The sequence below is a fragment of the Echinops telfairi genome, unplaced genomic scaffold, assembly GCF_000313985.2.
Source record: "Echinops telfairi isolate 266 unplaced genomic scaffold, ASM31398v2 ScPeMD7_70;HRSCAF=299, whole genome shotgun sequence".
Lineage (NCBI taxonomy): Eukaryota > Metazoa > Chordata > Mammalia > Afrosoricida > Tenrecidae > Echinops > Echinops telfairi.
In genome coordinates, this window is record NW_022103968.1 from 16,874,555 (window position 1) to 16,894,005 (window position 19,451).

At 44.5% G+C, this 19,451-nt stretch overlaps 2 protein-coding genes across 5 annotated transcripts in view; both read right to left on the reverse strand.

Moving 5' to 3' along the window:
* VTI1A (vesicle transport through interaction with t-SNAREs 1A) overlaps nucleotides 1-19,451 on the reverse strand; it is a 400,746-nt gene that overhangs the window by 154,960 nt on the left and 226,335 nt on the right. For 2 of the 4 annotated variants that reach the window (XM_004700923.2, XM_004700922.2), the window contains 2 exons: nucleotides 5,988-6,058; nucleotides 4,691-4,752 (listed from right to left, as the gene is read on the reverse strand). In XM_004700923.2, the coding sequence (XP_004700980.2) occupies nucleotides 4,691-4,752; nucleotides 5,988-6,058 (133 nt within the window). Of the gene's footprint in view, nucleotides 1-4,679; nucleotides 4,753-5,987; nucleotides 6,059-19,451 lie in introns of all 4 variants that reach the window. The other 2 variants (XM_045291213.1, XM_045291215.1) reach the window with 1 other exon arrangement.
* Nucleotides 2,944-4,022, reverse strand: LOC101642224 (60S acidic ribosomal protein P0-like). The gene is given in 1 exon segment (XM_045291212.1): nucleotides 2,944-4,022. A coding segment is annotated over 1 exon segment (954 nt). The 5' UTR covers nucleotides 3,968-4,022; the 3' UTR covers nucleotides 2,944-3,013.

A 19,451-nucleotide genomic window follows, 5' to 3' on the forward strand; every position in this document is an offset into this window, starting at 1 on the left:
TATCCCTAGGTAGCTTTCCATCTTTGTCAGGACAGAAGAGACATGACTTTCCAGAAAATCAGCTATATTGCTATTCTGATGTCAGGTTTTACTTTTACAGCTTTGAAGGGACCAATTTTCCCCTTCATTTTGTTTCCTTTGGTAATATAGTGCAGCTATAGGAAGACTCTTTTTTTTTGGCGGGTGGGGTATGTGTGTGATAAAACAGTTCCTGTCTCCCTCAGCGATGTCTCAGCACTTTCTACATCCTTCAGCTACTTTCAAAGCTGGCTGGTGTGGTGATTTCATAAACCATCCTCATTTCCTTCATTTAAGAAATCACGCCCGCTTGTTTCCCTGCTGCCCTTTACAGTGATCAATAAGGATTAGTTGGAGTGGCAGAATGTTCTGTAGCTTCCTTGAGAAGGAGATCCTTTTGGGAATTCCAAGAGAACCTTATACACACACTTCCTCTCCCCTCCTGGACCGGTGCCCTCTGAAGGTAAGGATCAAAGGTGAGGATTCACATAAGGAGCACCAGGAAGGATCTACCGGCATTAGGTAGACAGGGAGCAAATGAATACATAGAAGGGAGGGATGGGGCAAGGAAGGATGGAGCGGGGAGTGAGGAGAGAGAGTTTACCTCACTTGAAGTTAATACAAAGATTAAAGAACAGGATGGTAAGTGATACGGGGTGACTGCTGGGCTTTATATGGGGTGAAATTGACTGACGGCTAGGAGTGGTTTGATTTGGGATATGAAAGCAAATTTAAGCTTTAACGATTCCTCATCTTTCTTTCCCCAGCTGCTCTTGTTCAGGCTTCTAGCTGACCATACAGACTTTGTACAGGCTTTGACACCAGTGGAACGGAACCTGGGTTCCACTTGTCTTCACAACCGACTAACCACTGCAAGTCAAAATGCCATTTCTGTTCATCTTACAAGTGGCAAGCTCCCAGTTTTTCTTTCTTTTTGTTAATTACAGACCATGAGTAACTGGAATATTTCAGAAAACTTGACTCTTTAGCTAATGATCAGCTGCACATGGTTGCCCCATGACAATAAGTAGGGGATGGTGCATGCAGGTAACTAACCCACACTGCACAAACAATTGCTGACATCTTTAGGCGTTTGTGGGGGTGACCGATGAGCACAGGGTGGACTGCTATAGCCTTTCTTACGTCAGATACACAGGACACAGGGATGCAGCTTGAGCATGGATCAGCGTGAGAAAATGTAGCCTGGCTTTCGAGACCTCACTTGCTGGGAGAGAGTGTCATGTGAGGGGAAGAGCAGGCCACGAGCAAGCACCCTGCAGTAGTTCATCGAAGACCTGGGTCAGCAAACCGGGGGTCCATTGCTTGGGAGACCGCTTCTCCAGGGCAAAACCAGAAATAGGAAGAATGAGCAGAGAGGTTGGTAAGCAAGATGTTTTGGCCGTTTTTCCTGAGCCCCAAATAACCTGTGTCTCATATCGGCTGGTAAGTGGACATGAAAACAAAGCTCCGATTGGCACTCGGTTCCGACAGGCCCATTTGGGTCACAGCAATGATTCAAAGCACCTGAATATCTTGGCTGACACCAAGGGTCCCAGATGTGCTTGGTCAAAAGTCATGTCACCCAGATGCACAGGGAGACTTAAGAATTTACTCAGTGCAGACTCAGCCAGGTGAGGGCCAATGGGGGCATTTTTTAAAATGTCTGTTCCTACACTCGACACATCCCCAAAGGAGAAGGGTCGGTAACTGACTGAGCTTGCCTACAAAGACCCCCAAGTCCACTTCACCAGAGGAATTTTCTTCCAAAGGCCTGAGCAGCGGCTGCGTGAGCACGGTTTCCTGACAGAAAGCGGAGCTGGAAGTTGTGGAAGTTGTTTGTGCGTCATCCTCTCTAAATGACTTGCAAATTTATTCAAACAATACAAGGAGATGCTTTATTTGTTGAAATAACTGTCGGCAGTGTCCTGCACCAAAGGGTGAGGTACCTCAAGCAGAAACATGGATTGAAACACATTGGTTTAGAAACCCATAAATCCTGATTTGGATCTGCCAGCCTGAAAGTCACGGAGAGCCCAAGTAAACTAGTTTTCCTAAATGCTACATCTGATTAAGCCACACCATAAGTGACAGCTGAACTTTCACATTAATATGATATTATTTAAACAACCACATGATTTTTTTTTGCACTAAAAATGATGAATGATTTCTGGACAGCTTAAATGACGTAAAGCGGGAGGACTCTTTAATAAGATTTGACAAAATGGAGACGTATGCAGAATATTCGTTACAGCCCGCGTCGCAGGGGCCCTCCCAGGGACCCGACAAAGGTCTCCTTCGTTCCTTTAGTTTTTTCCTTTTTTATTGTCTCTGCACTGAAGCGTTCCTTTCACTGTCACGCCCCTTCTCTGTGGATCTGGGTTTAGCTGGCGCCAATCATGTGTTCCTCTTAATCAGAGAACTCGGTGGTGTGCGGTTCTGAGTTGGCCCGGTATTTCTAGGAGATCTCAGGGCAGTGGGGAGTCAGGCCAGTCTTGGATGGGGGCAGCGTCCTGGGAACTTTAGCTATGAGGCAGCTCAGGCTGACAGCCTGGAGCCTGGCGGACGGAATGAGTGTATGTGAGATTGGTTCTCATGCCATAAAGAACTCCCACCCCGCACCCCCACGTTTAGCAACCCGTGGTGTGTAGATGCAGTCTCAGGGGAAAAGGCGGTTACTTTTCAATAGTTGTCCGCATTTGATCACCTGGAGGGGAGGTTTCCTTTTCAAAAATGTCAACGGAGCCGTCCTAGGGGCCTTTCCCACCCTCCCACGCTTTGCTCCAATTTGGACGCCAAGCTTGACAGCCTTTGGATTGGACAGATTCTGAACAGATAAAACGGTTCGAGGTTGAATATAACATAAATTTAAAAATGGCTTCCAAACCATAAACAAAAACTTGCAAACTATAGATTCTTTTTTTTTTCTCAGAGAACTAAGCCTTTTTATTTCCTTGTTTCACAAATTAAGCTGGCTGCTTTGGTTGCTTTTTGGTGACTAGTCAAAGAGACCAAATCCCATGTCCTCGTCCGACTCTTCCGATTCCTCCTTTGCTTCTTGCTTGGCCGGGGCCGAAGCAGCAGGAGCAGCAGCAGTGGTGGCGGCAGCCACAGGGGCAGCAGCCACAAATGCAGATGGATCGGCCAAGAAAGCCTTGACCTTTTCAGCCAGTGGGAAGCTGTACTCAGTCTCCACAGACAAAGCCAAGACCCGCTTGTACCCATTGATGATCGAATGGGGCACAGAGGCGACAGTTGGGTAGCCAATCTGCAGGCACACACTGGCAACATTGCGGACACCCTCCAGGAAGCGGGTGTGCAGAGCTTCCTCTGTGATGTCAAGCACTTCCGGGTTGTAGATACTGCCATTGTCAAACACCTAGTGGATGATCAGCCCAAAGGAGAAGGGGCAGATGTTCAGCATGTTCAGCAGGGTGGCTTCGCTGGCACCCACTTTGTCTCCAGTCTTGATCAGCTGCACGTCACTCAGGATTTCAATGGTGCCTCTGGAGATCTTCGTGGTGATGCCCAAAGCCTGGAAGAAGGAGGTCTTCTCGGGACCCAGGCCCGTGTTCTGAGCTGGCACTGTCACCTCACACGGGGCGATGGCACCAGCACGGGCGGCAGCTGGCACCTTGTTGGCCAGCAGCATGTCTCTGATCTCAGTGAGGTCCTCCTTGGTGAACACAAACCCCACATTCCCTCGGATATGAGGCAACAGTTTTTCCAGAGCCGGGTTGTTCTCCAGGTGCCCTCGGATGGCCCTGCGCATCATGGTGTTCTTGCCCATCAGGACCACGGCCTTCCCGCGGAGGGACATGCGGATCTGCTGCATCTGCTTGGAGCCCACATTGTCTGCTCCCACGATGAAGCATTTTGGATAATCATCCAAAAGTTGGATTATTTTAAGGAAGTAGTTGGACTTCCAGGTCGCCCTGTCTTCCCTGGGCATCACGGCGGTGCGTCAGGGATTGCCATGCGGGGTTTAAAGACGTTGTCACCCTGAGAGGACGCCTGGCGAGAGCGCAAACTATAGATTCTTAAACAGTCATTCTCTTAATCAGTCATACCCTTCTGACTATTTCCCATAATCAAAGGTCGGTTGGTTGTACATGGAAAACACAAATATTTCCCTGCTAGCACGTGTAAATTTCACATGATGAAACAGCCACTTTTTATAAATCAACCGAAAGGATGTGTGACATAGAAACATTTCCACAAACCCCATCTCTTCCAAAATCAAAGAAAAACAAGGACACACCCAGCAAAGCTAACAGCAAGCATGCTCCCGACAACATCAGGTCCCCACACCCTCCCCGCGAAGGAAGCCATGAGGAGAGGAAATAAACCCAGCTACACCCGCCATGGGACCTTCCTCGGGCTGTGGAGAAACAACTGCATGTCTACCCCTACTTTCTCCCATAGCTGGAGGTAACCCCCTAGCTCAACCCAGCTCGCTAATCTGATTTACTCAGTGTGTGTCCCTGTCCAAACAAGAGTTAATATCAGTGCTCTATCATTTGTAAAGGGTCTGGACACAAGGTTACTAAATGCAGAAGCTCACATGCCTGTAAGACACCCAGCTAGATGCAAAAACAAACAACAACAAAAAAACCAAACCCAGCTTTAAAAAAGGGAAAAGCAAGAGGAAGACAGATCCCTACCTTGTTCTTACCTTCGCAACATCCCTGTCAGAATCCTGGAGCTCTTTCCCAAGTTAGCATCTGTTTCCCGGAGCTACAGGGAGAAAAGTGGCATCAGAAACAGCAAACAAAAACAAAAACTCACGCAAGCCCAATTTCTCTTTCAATATAGAAAACTCAAATGCTGAAGATAGATATATCCTGTCATTCATGCAAATGCTGAGCCCTCAGAAAATTACATGCCATTGATAACAAACAAAACTGAGCAAAGCCAAACCCACTGCCCTCTAGTCGATTCCAACTCATAGCGACCCTTTAGGACAGAGAACTGTCCTATAGAACTGCCTTTCCAGGTTTCCAAGACTGAAAATCTTTCCAAGAGTAGAAAGCCTCGTATTTCTGTCTCTCGGAGTGACTGGTGGCTTCAAATTGATGCATGTGAGATTAACAGTTACCAGAGCTCCTACTGTCACTGATAACCCCAGGGTATTTAAACTGGATACTTGAACTGGATATAAAAGCAGGCCGACCAAGTTTAATATATGTCTGGTAGCTAATCCCCAGATTTATCAGTGTGTAAAGTTCTAAGACTATAAACGGAAATGAACAGAAGGAGATATCAATCTCTTCATAGCTTTTACTCTGAAGGACTTGATACACAAACACAATCTTCCCCAATAATCTTTGAAGCTATGGAGCTAAATGAAATATCTACCTGGGGGCATTCCTGGTCAGGGAATTGAAAATATTTCTTTTTCTTCTGTCCACACTCTTTTTCTCTCACCAGATTCAACACTCCTCTTGTCCTGCCAACTTGAGTACATATTTGTACTATGTGTTTGTTCCTAATTATTCCTTTGTACCTAAAACCATGTTGGCTACCTGAAAGGTTCATGGCTGGACCCCACCAGGTGCTCCCTGAGAGAAAGATGTGGTAGTCTCTTTCTAAAGAGTTACAATCTTGGGCAGGTTGACTGTTCTGTGGAGTGGCCATGAGTTGGAGTCACCATGATGGCAAGGGTCTGGTTTGGAGGTGTTCATGACCGCCGTCACTACCAGTTGCTGTGGAGTGGATTCTGACTCGTGATGAGTTGGGTAGAGCTGGACAGAACAGACTTGTGCTGCAGAGGGGTAGCAATGGCAGTGACCTTCTTCAAGTAGATCACCACCAGGTGCTTGTTGGCTTCCAAGGGTTCATACCATCAACATCGATGTTAGCAGTCAACTAGTTAACTGTTCACACCACCCAGAATCTATTTGTCCTGAAGACCCTTTAGGTTCTATCTTATCATTTACTGAAGTCTTAAAAAGTGTATCACTTCAACTTACTCTTTCCCGTGCTCGCTGTATCTTTTCTCTATCATGACTGAGGTTTTCCAGCATCTCCTGGCCGATTTGCTCTGAAAAAAAAAAAGCAAGTGTGAATAAGGAAAGGTAACTTAGGAAGCAGCAAAAAAAAAAAGGGGGGGTGGGGGGAAATCATGGGTGCAGAATGAATGCAAAAGGTGTATACATTAAAAATCAGAAAAATAAAAATCATGCATTTAGAAATATAAAATGCTATTACTTTTCCTGATGCGTTGTCAGCATGGTAAGGGTGTGAGTCACAACTTGACCGATAGGCAATAACCATCATAGCAATAACAATTTACATTAAGAGACGATATGATTTGCACAAGGCTACCACCAGCAATGAAAGTGAGCCCATGTTCAATCGTCCTTCCATCATTTATCGTCATGGAGTTGGTTTTTGACAGATTATAAATAATGCAAATGGCTCTAGCATCTCTACTTCGTTATGGCACAGTTTTGCATAAAAAGTCAATCTTCACTTCAACATTTTAATGTCCTTCCCTTCCCGCCCCCACTCACCCACCTGCCTGCCTGCTGCCTAAGTGGTCTTCATATGGTCAAAGCCTTTAGCTTACTGTTGGGACTGTTTCTAGACTGCTGTTCTCTTAAAGTCTAGTGCTTGGCTGGCATGTTATCAGCGACTATATACATTGCAGTCAGGGAGAGGGGGTGTCCTGGACAAGCAGTTGAGAGGAGTTCATGCTGGAGATAGTATTTTTCACCTGAGAAGCTCTAATCACTTGTGTTCTAGCTGTTGGTCGCTGTCAGGTAGACTCTGACTCATGGCAGAGTAGAACTGGGCTTTCAAGACTGAGATTGCCCAAAAGCAGACCGGCAGGCTGGTCTCTCCCAACAGCTCTGGGTGGTTTGATCCACCAGCATTTTTGGTGAGTAATCGGGTCCTAAGGAGTCCTGGTGGTGTGGATGGTGGTAGAGGACCCTCTCAGATTGACTTTGACATTTATTATTAGCACCACACAATGCAACCTTCAGATAACATTGAGGAAGGTACTTGATTCCCAGTGGAGGCATCATAAAAGTGGAAGATGTCTGCAGAGCCGGAAATTATTGAAGTGTAATTTCCCCGCCCCACTTTTTGTTGTTTTTGCATAGCTACCGTGTTTCCCTTCACCATACAATTATGCACGACTGTTACACACTGTACTTCTTTAATCGACACACTGAAACGTAGCAATTCCAATTCACAACGACGTTAAAATCTGTGAAGGCCATCATTAGTATAATTATGTCAGCAAAAATAGTATTTCTATGATTTCTCTCACCATGATGGACAGTACTATCATTTTAATGTTGAAGAACATCCGTCTGAAAAGAATGGGAAGCAGGTCGTACCTGTCACCAGCATAATGTTGCCAGTAAGTATTTGTGAAAGGAATGAAGCAATGAAAGCATATAGCGAGTGAAAATGGAGTGTATGAAAGGCTTGTGACCTATTACTATTATCAAAGCACATTGGAATGTGGGTCACACACCCGTGATTCTATTGGTTCCCCAAGAAAGGTGGGGGGCAGAGAATCTCTACTCTAAAATGTTCTGTAGCCCGATGTTGAAGGAATGGATAGGACCACAGGTATAGAGCTTGGACCATCCTAGGAGTCATAAATCTCCCTTGAATCTTCTTGCCTCCAAAGGACAGACCCTATATGGTAAGAGAAGAAATATTGGCAAGGAGTCACACATCCTGGTCTTAAAATCAAAATGCCATGCATTTCTTGGACACAGAATTCTTATTTCAATTCCAGCTTGCTGCCTTTCTATTTTAATACCCCAATAAAGGAAATTCCAGCGCAAACATATTAAAATGAAAAAAATAATGCAAAGAAGGCCATGGGTGCTGTTTTCGTTACATGCCTTCTCTTCTCCCAATCAACCCAAAAGAAGATGGCAAATTAGAGGTAATCGGGGAAAAAAGATAGGGTACAACGTGTACTTGGTCACAGACAATTGGGGACAATTCCTTAAAACTTAGTAACATCAATGGGTTAGTTTTTCTTAAATAATTTCCCTTAAGACGCCAGCAAGCAGCAATACACTGCTAATGAAAGAAGTCAGGCAAAAACAATGGCAAAAAAGGCCGGGTCTAGGATTTCAGTTCTTTAAAACTTACCTAGTGCTTTCAGAAAGAGAATAGCCATATTGCCTCTACTGAAACAGTCTGACAAATGAAACATTTTATAAATGCTGTGCTTGCTGACGAAGGGTCTTCTGGGGATTGTGAAACAATAGGAATGATCTAAGGGACTCGGCGCTGACGCCGAGTGCTGGAATTCTGCATGATGAACGCACTTCTGGAAGGAAGCGTCCTTCCTGCTCGATGTCTTGCTTTCCACAGGGTCCCTGGCAATCATCTGGGGAGTGCAACCCTCCAACTCAGAGATATTCTTCTTTTCGCAATGACCCAGTCAATCGTATCCTTGATCGCTAGTCTTTTATAGAAGGGCACACGCTTGCAAAGGGGATATGGGTTTTCTCTAAAACGTATTCCCCTTTTCAATCTTTTTCTTTGGGGGGGAGCGGGCTGCACAAAATAAGCATTCAGCACCTCCTGTCCCACAGGGCATGAGAAGGAACGGAAAAGTTACAAGTCACTTTTGTGAAGGCATGTCCTAGCCTTACAAAAGACAGGCTTAGTATCACTGGAAGCATCATTTTGCTCCATTCACAATAAAACAAAGCCACCTGACCGAAGTCCGTCATTAAGAGCAAAGGAATGAATTTCTCTTTTTTTGGAGAGGTGCAGATCAGAGTATTTTCTCTAAGAAGGAAGAACTATAAAAGCTTACATCTTGTTAGAAGATAAAGTTGACTGACAGACTAGGGGCCTCCATCTAATTCAACAGAAAAATGTTGCATACAATACATTCAAAACACTACACCAAAATTCTAGCCATGATGCCATGCTCAGTGCAGAGCATTTATGGACTCATCAGAAGATGATTCCTCAATTTCACTGGCTTTTTATCAACTTTGTGAAGGATGCAGATTTCAGCCGAGTAGCTTTACAAAGTGAAGGCAGTTCACAGGACTAACAGGCAAGGCTATCTTATCTCTTGGCATTCACCATGTTCATCAGCATCCACCAGCATCCAGCTCCTGTGTGTACATGAGGACTTGTGTGGAGCACAGGGAAAAATAGCAATGATGTCAAGGAGCTCTTCTGGAAGCACATGCTTTCATGTGTGTGTGTGGAGCATATCCATCAGACAGGAAAGTCTTAGTTCTTAACAATCTGGGATACGGAATTTTGGACCTGGTTTGGGATCTTCTAACCCATGAATAAAGATAAAAATATGTTGCTTCAGGAAGGGTAATATAGAACATACAGCTTCCCAGGACAGAACTGGTACTCATTGAGGATCTGGTTGGGCATCCTTTAGCACTTACCACACTTTCTTGGATACTGGCTCTGGTATCATGCTTTAAGTATTATGATTCCACCCACCGATTGCCAAGGGGCAGATTTCAACTTCCATTGACCCTAAAAAGGTTCCTGAGACTGCAAATCATTATGGGAGGTAGAGAGTCTCATCTTTCTCCTGTAGAGTGGCTGGTGGGTTTGAACAGCTCACCTGGAGGTTAGTAGCCCAACACCTAGTCCACAACACCATCAGGGCTCTGCAGTACTGTTGATACTAAGGTATAAAGAGTCATTGAAATGCCTAGCACCTAGAAAAGCAGGGCTCTGGAAAAGATATACTTTTTCCATCTGTAATTGGACAATTCAAGACATGTGAGGAACTTCTACTTCCAGTTAGTAACAAGGAGGATGCAAAAGAACACTGCTACGGAAAAAGTAATCATGATGCTTTTGTGGGAGGAAGTGCAGGGGATGCAAAAGGCTCTTGAGAATTCTCGAGGGAAATGAGAGCTTGTGGCTGAGCAAAGAAGAATGGAAGTCTGAGCACTGAGGATGAACGAATAGTCTGTGTTTAAGTCGACGACAAGCAGACTCATGAGGAGAACTCAGTTCAACTTACAGGGCAGGGTGGGCTTGACAAACAGGACAAAACAGAAGCTAGATGAGCTCTGAAAGCAAATACCAACTTCTTGGCCTGCAACTTCCGCCAATCTCTCATATTTTGTCAAGAAAGTAGCTGTGGAGGAGGGGCTACTAAAGGGAGAATCCCATCTTCCCACACATTCTTGGGTTGTTCATGGCCATGACTGTCGGAGTTTCATTACAAAGGTGAACCAGGGTAGCAGAAACTGCAGCTCAACCCGCTTGTGGGTCAACCCAGAGCTCAGATGGCAGCAGGGAGCCCGTGGAGCCGGGTCAGTCACAGGTAGAGTCAATCTAATGAGCAACGTAGCTCAGCACCAGCTCAAATCCAATTTTGGTGGAATTATCAGTCCTTTATCTTGAACATCCTAAGTTGTAGAAACAGCTTCCAGAGGAACACAATTAAAATGTGATACTTCAGATTCTGTTGTTCCTTTGCACCTTATTATCCAGACTATTATAATAACGGCAAAGACATGCAACGAAGACAGAAAAACCATCCCCGTGGGCCAGGAAAGCACAGTCTACGGAACCACGTGAGAGTCAACTGTGCAAGTTAGCAGATAAAAGCATTCAAACAACTATCAACACTGCTAAACATGTACAGAACTAGGTGAGACAACGAGTGAGTAGAGAGGGTCTTTCATGAAAGAGATAGAGCAGAATTGTAGAAGGAAAAGAACAACCTCTGAAATCAATTCACTGGAAGGGCCAGAGTGGACCCTTCACAAACAAAGGATCCTCGGCTTGAAGACAGGCTAATGAAAATTAGTCACACTAAAGGAGAGGGGAAAGGTAAACAACAAAACTGAAAAACACACCAAAAGACAGCATCCATTATCTGTGAGACACTATGTGCTTTTACATACATGTAATTATCCACAGGACTGGTGAACCTATAGAGATAGGGGATGTTGGCAGGAAATGGGGAGCTAATAATAATGAGTTTCACAAAACAAGAAGAACATGTTCTAAAACTGATGGTGGTGACGATTGTAAAACTGTTGACTTGTAAGATGTGAATTAAATGTCAATAATATTGTTAAAATTGAAAGAAAAACAAACAGAAACAAAAGCTCAATTATATAAGAAATAAGCATGTCCTTCTTCAGACCTCAGTTTCCATAAGTGGAAAATGAGGGTCAGGCTGAATGAGGCTGAGTGCTGCTTGGGTTCTACAGTATCAGAATTCAATGACTGCACAAGTTGATACCTCTCTGTAGGGCATCAAGTAGATCAGAACCCAAAGGCCAAACCAGGCCCACAGAGGTAGACCTATCCCTTGGTCACTGGATACTCCTGAAATCAAACAGCCCAACAGACAGACCGACAAAGCAATAAAACCCAACAAGACAAAACAACAATGCTTCTAGACACACCATCTACTCGTCAGTTTACCCAAGTGCCCAGCACTAGACAGCTTCAAACAGTTGCCTGCTTGGCTCTTGACATTTGCATTTACAGTGTACAATAAAATGTTTACACCCCAAATTGAAAACTAAATAGAATGTTTACAAGCACTTTGGTATTATAACAGAAAACTAGAGATGCATATACACTGAAGGTAAACTTCTGCTTTCTTCGAAGAAAGATACCATGAGTGTGTGGGACCTCGTCCCTCCTCCTCCCCACAAAGCAATTATAGTTCAACGTGACCTCCTCAACAGCTCAGGGTGTATTCTATTCTGCTTTAAGATGATCAAATCTATCATTAAGCAATTAAAAAAATCATCAGTGCTACTTTCATCAAAGTCATAGTAGCGGAAGCTCCCCTTGGTTACCTGGTTTGCTGCAGATAATTAACAAACACTATTCCCGGAGCCCTCAGACATCAGTCGTTGAGGCTATGCTACCAATAATGACGCCCTGGAATGAGCAGGTACTATGTAAATTGAGGTTGTTAAACACAAGGAACCATGTTAATTACAGCTCCATTCAAAAATGAGAATGAATCTGGTCTAGTCGATGAAGCAAGACCAGAGCAGCAGGAAGGACATCCCTGCTCCACTGTCCAGGAGAGAATCCCAAAGCCAGGAGACATAGCAGAAAGCCCGAAAGGGCAACAATGGCCAAAACACATTCTAATTGTCCACCTCCCTAAGATATATTTAAAAGACCGAGGACACATGCTCAGAGTCCCGCAGGTGGTCTGGATCAGTGCATTGCACACTCCAAAAACCAAACAAAAAAGAAAAAGAGCTGTGAATTATTGACACCTGACCAGACAAATGAAAACCTTTCTAGAAACCACTGTCTATACATAAACAGTACAGACCGTGATAGACTCTGCCCATACTGGTTTCTAGCCCAGTGACACTGTGGAGTGGATGCGGGACTGCAAACCACAAGGTTGCAGGTTCGACCCAGTAGCTGCTCCCAGGGAGAAAGATGAGACAGTCTGCTCTCCTAATCTTTACACTGTGAACCTTTAAGTGCCTCGGTGGCATCATAGGGGGTTACTGATGGAGCTGCTACCTTCAAGGTCAGAAACCACAAGCAGCTCCAAGGAGAAGGATGAAGCTTTCTACTTGTAAAGAGTTACATCTCCGGAACCCACAGGGGCAGATGGACTCTCTCCTATAGGGCCACTTTGAGTCAGAATTGACTTGAGGCCAGTGAGCTGAGTTGATGAGTTAGAATAGACTCTTGATGGCAGTGGGTCTGGCTTATCCTCTTCAGAAACTTTGAACACATTTCTGCCCCTGCATGTATCACATTCTAATTACCTGCTCACTCAGAAGGCACTCCTAGGTAGACTGTGGGAGTTTGATGGCCAGCAGTTATATTTGGCTGTTATGAAACACAGTCATACACATTTTTGAACTAGTTGGCAATACCATTTTTTATAAAAATAGGCAATTTCATACAAGAAGCAGGATGATTTGCTACATTTGAAATCCAGGCTATTTGGCAATGCTAAGTCACCAAACCTGGCACACATGGGCTGGATCTCTCTTTAGAAGGGCCAGGTCCCATCCAGTTTGCCACCTCCCCATCTGGCCTGCTTCACTCAATATAGTCTCTGCTTGGCTGCAGTAATATCTGAGTATGTGATTCTTGGCTATATATATAGTCTTCCTTTCCTATTCAGTTGTAAACTAAAGATGGGGCCATTTCCTATTCCTCTTAGGATAGGGAGCATTTTGTGTAGCAGTGCCAGTTGCTCTGGAAATTTTAATGCACGGGGACCACTGAATTTGACAATACTGTCAAGTCTCTTTAAAATTTATAATAAGAGAATCACAGACTCTTGGAACAAAGACAGACTTTAAAAGCCATTGTACAGAAAAGTAAACTGGGCCAGGGATGGAGATCCCCCAGGTCCCATTGCTAATTACTGACAGAGCTTCCAGCACAGCCTAAAGTCTCCTGACTCCCCAGGTCATGATGTTTCCGGCATACAAGCACAATTTACAGGGCCTGTCCGTAGTGCATCGTAATGCTGGTGACCTGGCATCCTAACATATTCTAGTACACGTTTAACACATCAGTGCCCAACAAAGGCCTTTGAAACAAGCAGGTAAGAGTAGGATAGGTATTCCCGGAATACCATCGTTTCCATAAAAAAATGACCACCACTCTGCAGACAGATTCTGTGGCTTCAGGGCCAAATTAGATAAACATTTTTAAAAGTACTAGCAGGACTGTGTCTCTATTACAATCCTTTTTACACTATAGGGTATTTTGTTATTTTTTTTTTTAATGAGGTGTTGATTTTCCTATCCTAATAAACTGTAAAATGTCTGTCCGACTGTCTCCTGGCTCCACTCTGTTCACAATGGCAAGTGGATTTGTTGTTCTCAGCACTTAAGTCCAGGGAGAAAGGAGCTGCACTACACTTGAGTTGCTGTCGACCACTGCTGCTGCAGGGGTTCAGGTGGTGAATCAAATCACCAAGCGTGCCCATGAGCATGCCCTCTCAGAGTAAGATGAATTATTTGGCTTGAGGAGGAGACCACTCCACTCACTGTGCTGGAATGGAAACGGGCAAATGCACTCTCAGAAACACAACAATCATTAGTGGATACAAGACAATACTAGAATTTCTAGCCTCTGAACTCCCCTTCGGTTCCTTTGCGGTCTTAAATCTGGTCTTAGTTTGAATGGAAGGGAGCAAACAATGATGATGCCTTGAGGCTTTGAAGATGGGATAGCACCTTCCCTGTGGATTCTGGGATGTGGTACCAAATGCCTGTCAACATACAATGGGTATTTAAAAAGTGGGTGGAATTCATTCCATCCTCTTTCCAATTTACTCGCCCACAGCCTTTATGAAGTCCCCTCTGAGAAGTTTTCTGTTTTGATGTTAATGAGGTGATACTGGAGTGGGGTGGGCTCTAAACCTAGTTGCTCCAAATTGTCTTATAAACAACAGAATAGACCCAGCCACACATGCAAGGGAAAGAAGGGCACCAAGAATTCCAAGGAATGCTGACAAACGCAGGAAGGACCCTTGGCGAGAGCTTAGGACCTGCCTCAGCCTCCTGGTTTCCAACACGGTGGGGGTGAAGAGACAACTTTTTGTTCTTCAAAGTCACCTACCTTTTTTTTTTTTTAACAGCAGCACTAGGAAACTAAGTCAACATTCAGTCTGAAAATATGAATTATAGATCTCATTTAGAAAATATGCCACAGAGCTATTTTTAATATTTTGTTTTTTGAGGTCAGTCTCATCACCAATTAACCCTGTAGAAGTGAACGATTCAGGGGCCTGGAGGACCCTCACAGTATTGTGTAACTATCATCTCTCTCGCGCGCGCTCTCTCACCTTTTTCTCCCCGCAAAGGAGACTGCGTCCCATGGGGCATCCCTCCCCAGGCCTCTCGCCCTCCGCAACACTGGCCCACTTCCTGGTTCTGCACGCCCTCCGCAACACTGGCCCACTTCCTGGTTCTGCACGGCCCTCCCTGCTCTGGGCATTTCACATGAATGGAACTTGTGAACAGACCAGATGTTGTTATTCCGTTCATCTACTGATAGACATTTGGGTTGTCCCCACATTACGCTGGCTGTTGTGAACAGTGCTGCTAACAGCATGCGTGTACATGTGCATGGGTATGTTTCAATTCTTTGGGGCCTATCCCTAGGAGGAGAATTGCAGAATCATGTGATTTACAGGTTTCTTTTTGAGAAACCATTAAACTGTTTTCCACTATGGCAGTACCATTTTATATTCCCACCAGCAATGCACGAAGGTTCCAATTTCTCAACATTCTTGCCAACACTTTTTAAAAATCTTTCTTTTAAAGAAGCTATTCAGTGCCTGTGGACTGGCATCTTATTTTGGGTTTTATTGACATTTACCTAGTGACTAATGATTTTTCCCTATGCAGGTTGGTCATTTGCACGTCTTCTTTAGAGAAGTGTCTATCTGAGTCCTTTGCCCATTTTTGTTGTGTGTTAGTCTGGGTACTTTAGAGAAACAAACCCACAGAAACTCATGTATAATAGAGAGTTTTATATAAAGGTTAAGTGCACATCAAGAAAACATGCCAACCTAGTGCTGCCCAAGCCTACAAGTCCAACATTAACCCATATGTCCAACACCAATCCACAAAGTCCTCCTCCATCTCACAAAACACACACTATGACACCAACTACAGGAAGAAAGCTGAACTAGTGAATGTGTAAGCATCTCAGTGCTGGCAGGGGTCTCCACACAGCTGCTCCAGCACCCAGGGCTTCATTGGGGTAGGTCCATGTGGCTTCTCGTTGGGGATGCCTTAGAGGAAGTGAGCCTTGCCAGCTGAGCAGGGAACTTGCTAAGGCAGCTGCTCCCTGGTCAATCATCACAAAGCAAGAGACCTAAGAACTAGAAAGGCAAGGCTCACTGAGCCATCTAGCTCTCTGCTCTTCAATTAATCCCACATGTGTTTATTGGCCAGGTTGGCACAATAAACTTTAACTACCTCAGTTAGTTATAGGCAGTCATTTGATATTCTGGACAGTAGACTCTAGTCTGATGCATGATTTGTCAATATTTTCTCCCATCCTGTAGGTTGTATTTTCGCTTTCTTGGTAGAAAGCTTCGAGGTGCAAAAGTTTGAAATTTCGATGAAGTCCAATTTATTTCATTTTATCATCTTTGGTTGTTGTGATTTTGATGACACACCTAAAAATAAATGTCCAAAACTAAGGGGAGGGATAAAGGGATCGCTGGTGGCTTATAGGCTACATGTTGGGCTACTAATCACAAGGTCACTAATTCCAAACCAATAATCGCTCCATGGGAGAAGGATGAGGCTTTCTACTACAACAAAGATCGATCGTCTCAGAAACCCACAAGTGCAGTTTTTCCCTGTCCTCTAGGGCAGCAGTTCTCAATCTGTGAGTCTCGACCCCTCTCACAGGGGTTGGTCGATTCATAACAGTAGCAAAATGACAGTGATGAAGTAGCAACAAAATAAATGTTATGGTTGGGGGGGGGGGTTACCACAACAAGAGGAACTTATGAAAGGGTGGCAGCAGGAAGAAGGTTGAGAACTGCTGCTCTAGGGCTGCTATGAGCTGGGATTGACCAGAAGGCAGGAGTTAGTGAAAAGATCAAAAAGATCGACCACTACGATCCTGAGAGTTTTGTATTTCAGTTCTTATATTTAAGTTGAGATAGTTAAAGTTTGTTGTGCCAACCTGGTCGATAAACACATGTGGGGTTAATTGAAGAGCAGAGAGATAAATGGCTCAGTGAGCCTTGCTTTTCTAGCTCTCGGGTCTCTTGCTTTGTGATGGTTGACCAGGGTGCAGCTGCCTTAACCAGTTCCCTGCTTCAGCTGGCAAGGCTCACTTCCTGCAAGACATCCCTGAGGAGAAGCCACATGGACCTACCCCGATGAAGCCCTGGATGCTGGAGCACCCATGTGGAGACCCCTGCCAGCGCTGAGATGCTTACACATTCACTGACTCGGCTTTCCTCCTGCAGTCGGCATCGTTGCGTGTGTTTTGTGAGATGGAGGAGGACTTTGTGGACTGGTGTCGGACATATGGACCAATGTTGGACTTGTAGGCTTGGGCAGCACTGGGTTGGGATGTTTTCTTGATGTGCACTTACCTTTTATATAAAACTCTTATACATGAGTTTCTGTGGATTTGTTTCTCTAATGTACCTAGACTAACACATAAGTCTTTCATGTATTTTGGCTTACTCTGTTGTACGCGTATATTGCATGAGGTTGAGGGTTAGAGTTACTTTTAATTTATACAAAAATTCTAAGATTCATCTGGATGAAGTTTTCATCATATACTTCATTACAAAACTAATTTATACTCCAAGTGAAAGTTTACACAAATGTTTCCATTGTTTAAAAAGTTAAAATACTAAGTCTTGTAGTGAGTATTTTTGTATTCTAGCCCTCTTGGAGCAGACAGAACACACACCTCAAGGGGAAAAGCATTAGAGGGAGTGGGGATGATGTGAACAAAGGAAGGGACCAAGTCTGAAGAAATCACAGGCAACGGCGACAGGCAGGCAATAGGCCCAGCACATTTTGGCTGCCGAATTGGAACATTATGAAACACACCATTTTAACCTAAAGAATGGTCAACACTCTATCTGCATTTACTTTTGCTGCAAACATGCTCATGAATGTGGTAGAGCATACAGGATGCAAAGTTATGAAGCTTCTTAAACAGAACCAAGCATCTTGAGAGAATGAGTTGAGCCTTGAGGGCTTAGGATCATTGTCTCACGGGGACACCGGGGTCAACTGGCCGACCACACTTCATAAAGACAATGCTCTACACACACCCCACTTTAAGTACACAGTCTTAAAAGCTCATGAACAGACATATAAGGTGTAAAATGGGTCTCTCCTCAGCCTGAGGAAAGAAGAATGATGGCAATATGAGAGACACACAGACAATTAATCCAGTACACTTACAGAACATGCAAGCATCAGTCTCTACAACATTGAGACCCAAAGAACTACACTGGGTCTAGCTACCATCTTTCCTAACCGCTCTGAAAAGAATCACTGTTGAAGGACCCGGATAAAGTGGGAGGAGAATGTGGGCTAGAACTCAAATTATAAAAGAAAGACAGAGACCTTGTGGACCTCAAGGCCTTAGTCCTTCACCACCCTTGAGATCTAGAACTGAGCTTACCCGTGCGTTAGGATAACGAACCATTCAAGATCAAATGGACAGTACTTACCCAAGGAAAGAGAGCGAGGAGTGGAGGAGGAATGAAAACAAGGCACCCTGGGAGGAAGTGGGGTCGAGGGGATTGAAGCAGATGGGTTGAAACTAACTGCATACAAATAATTGAATGCAAAACTGATGACCTACTCCATAAACCTTCACCTAACTCGAAATAAGAAGCTAAAAAGAAAAAAAGAAAAAGAAAAACAAACAAACAAAGAACCTAGGAAGAAAGAAAAGTCAGGCAGGAAATCAGAGGGTAGAATTAATTAATAAAATGGAAAAGCTTGTGTTCAAGGTGGTTTAGAAATTAGAGGGGAAAAAAGATGAAAGTTTCGAAATAGAAATTTAGAGGAATAAAATAAGTCTGCTTTCTTTCATTTCCAACGAAGTGTCACCTCTACTATTTATTCACAATTTGTTCGGAGAGCAAGGTTAAAACATATTTGCCATGTTCACCGCCACTCCTTAATACCAAACACCTGGCAGGCATGCCGTTGCAGTCCCAACGTCCCTGAACGTGGCCGCCCAACAAACCCTCTTCTCAGCGTCCCCAGGCAACCACCTCCCGGGGCGGAGAGCGGGCCGAGCGGAGCGGACCTGTTCACTCTCCTGGATTCTTCAGTAGACAACAGAGAACCCGGCCACCTCTCTCCTTCCCCAGGCCAAGTGAGATGGCTGCAATGGAAAGGGTGGCGGGGAGGTGTCCACGGAACAGGTGCCCCCGGGTCATCAGTGATGCTTTTCACACAGCAGTGTAGACCTCATTCTGGAATCCCTGGAAGTAGGGTCTAGACCCACTGAGGGGACTTTGAAAATGGCATTAAAAGAAAGAAAACAGGTAACAGGCGTTTCCCATGACTTTTTCCGAAGTCCCTTCATATATTCTTTGTAAATCCCAAAGTCACTCTAAGGCCTTCTGGAGAGCTACAAGTACTGGCCCCTTCCCTCGCCAGTCCTGCGGACCTACCTCCACACAGACCTTCAACCCTAGGCCCTTGCTGCTCCCAAGACGGACTTACAACATTCTGAAACAAGTAGTGTTTTGGTAAAGCTGATGCCAACGATAGGATTCATGGCATTTCTTAGTTTGTCTTATTCAAAGTCCACAACCACACCTCCTTCCCCTTCTCCAAAAATTTTTTTAAAAAGGTTTTTTTGTGAGTACATTTTGTACTATTGGACAATGCTAGCTATGTAACCTCAACATATTTTGTTCCTTGGCCTGCATCCTAGGAAGCTCTGGGAAGTTTATTCCTTAATTGTGAAAGCATTCCTCCAGG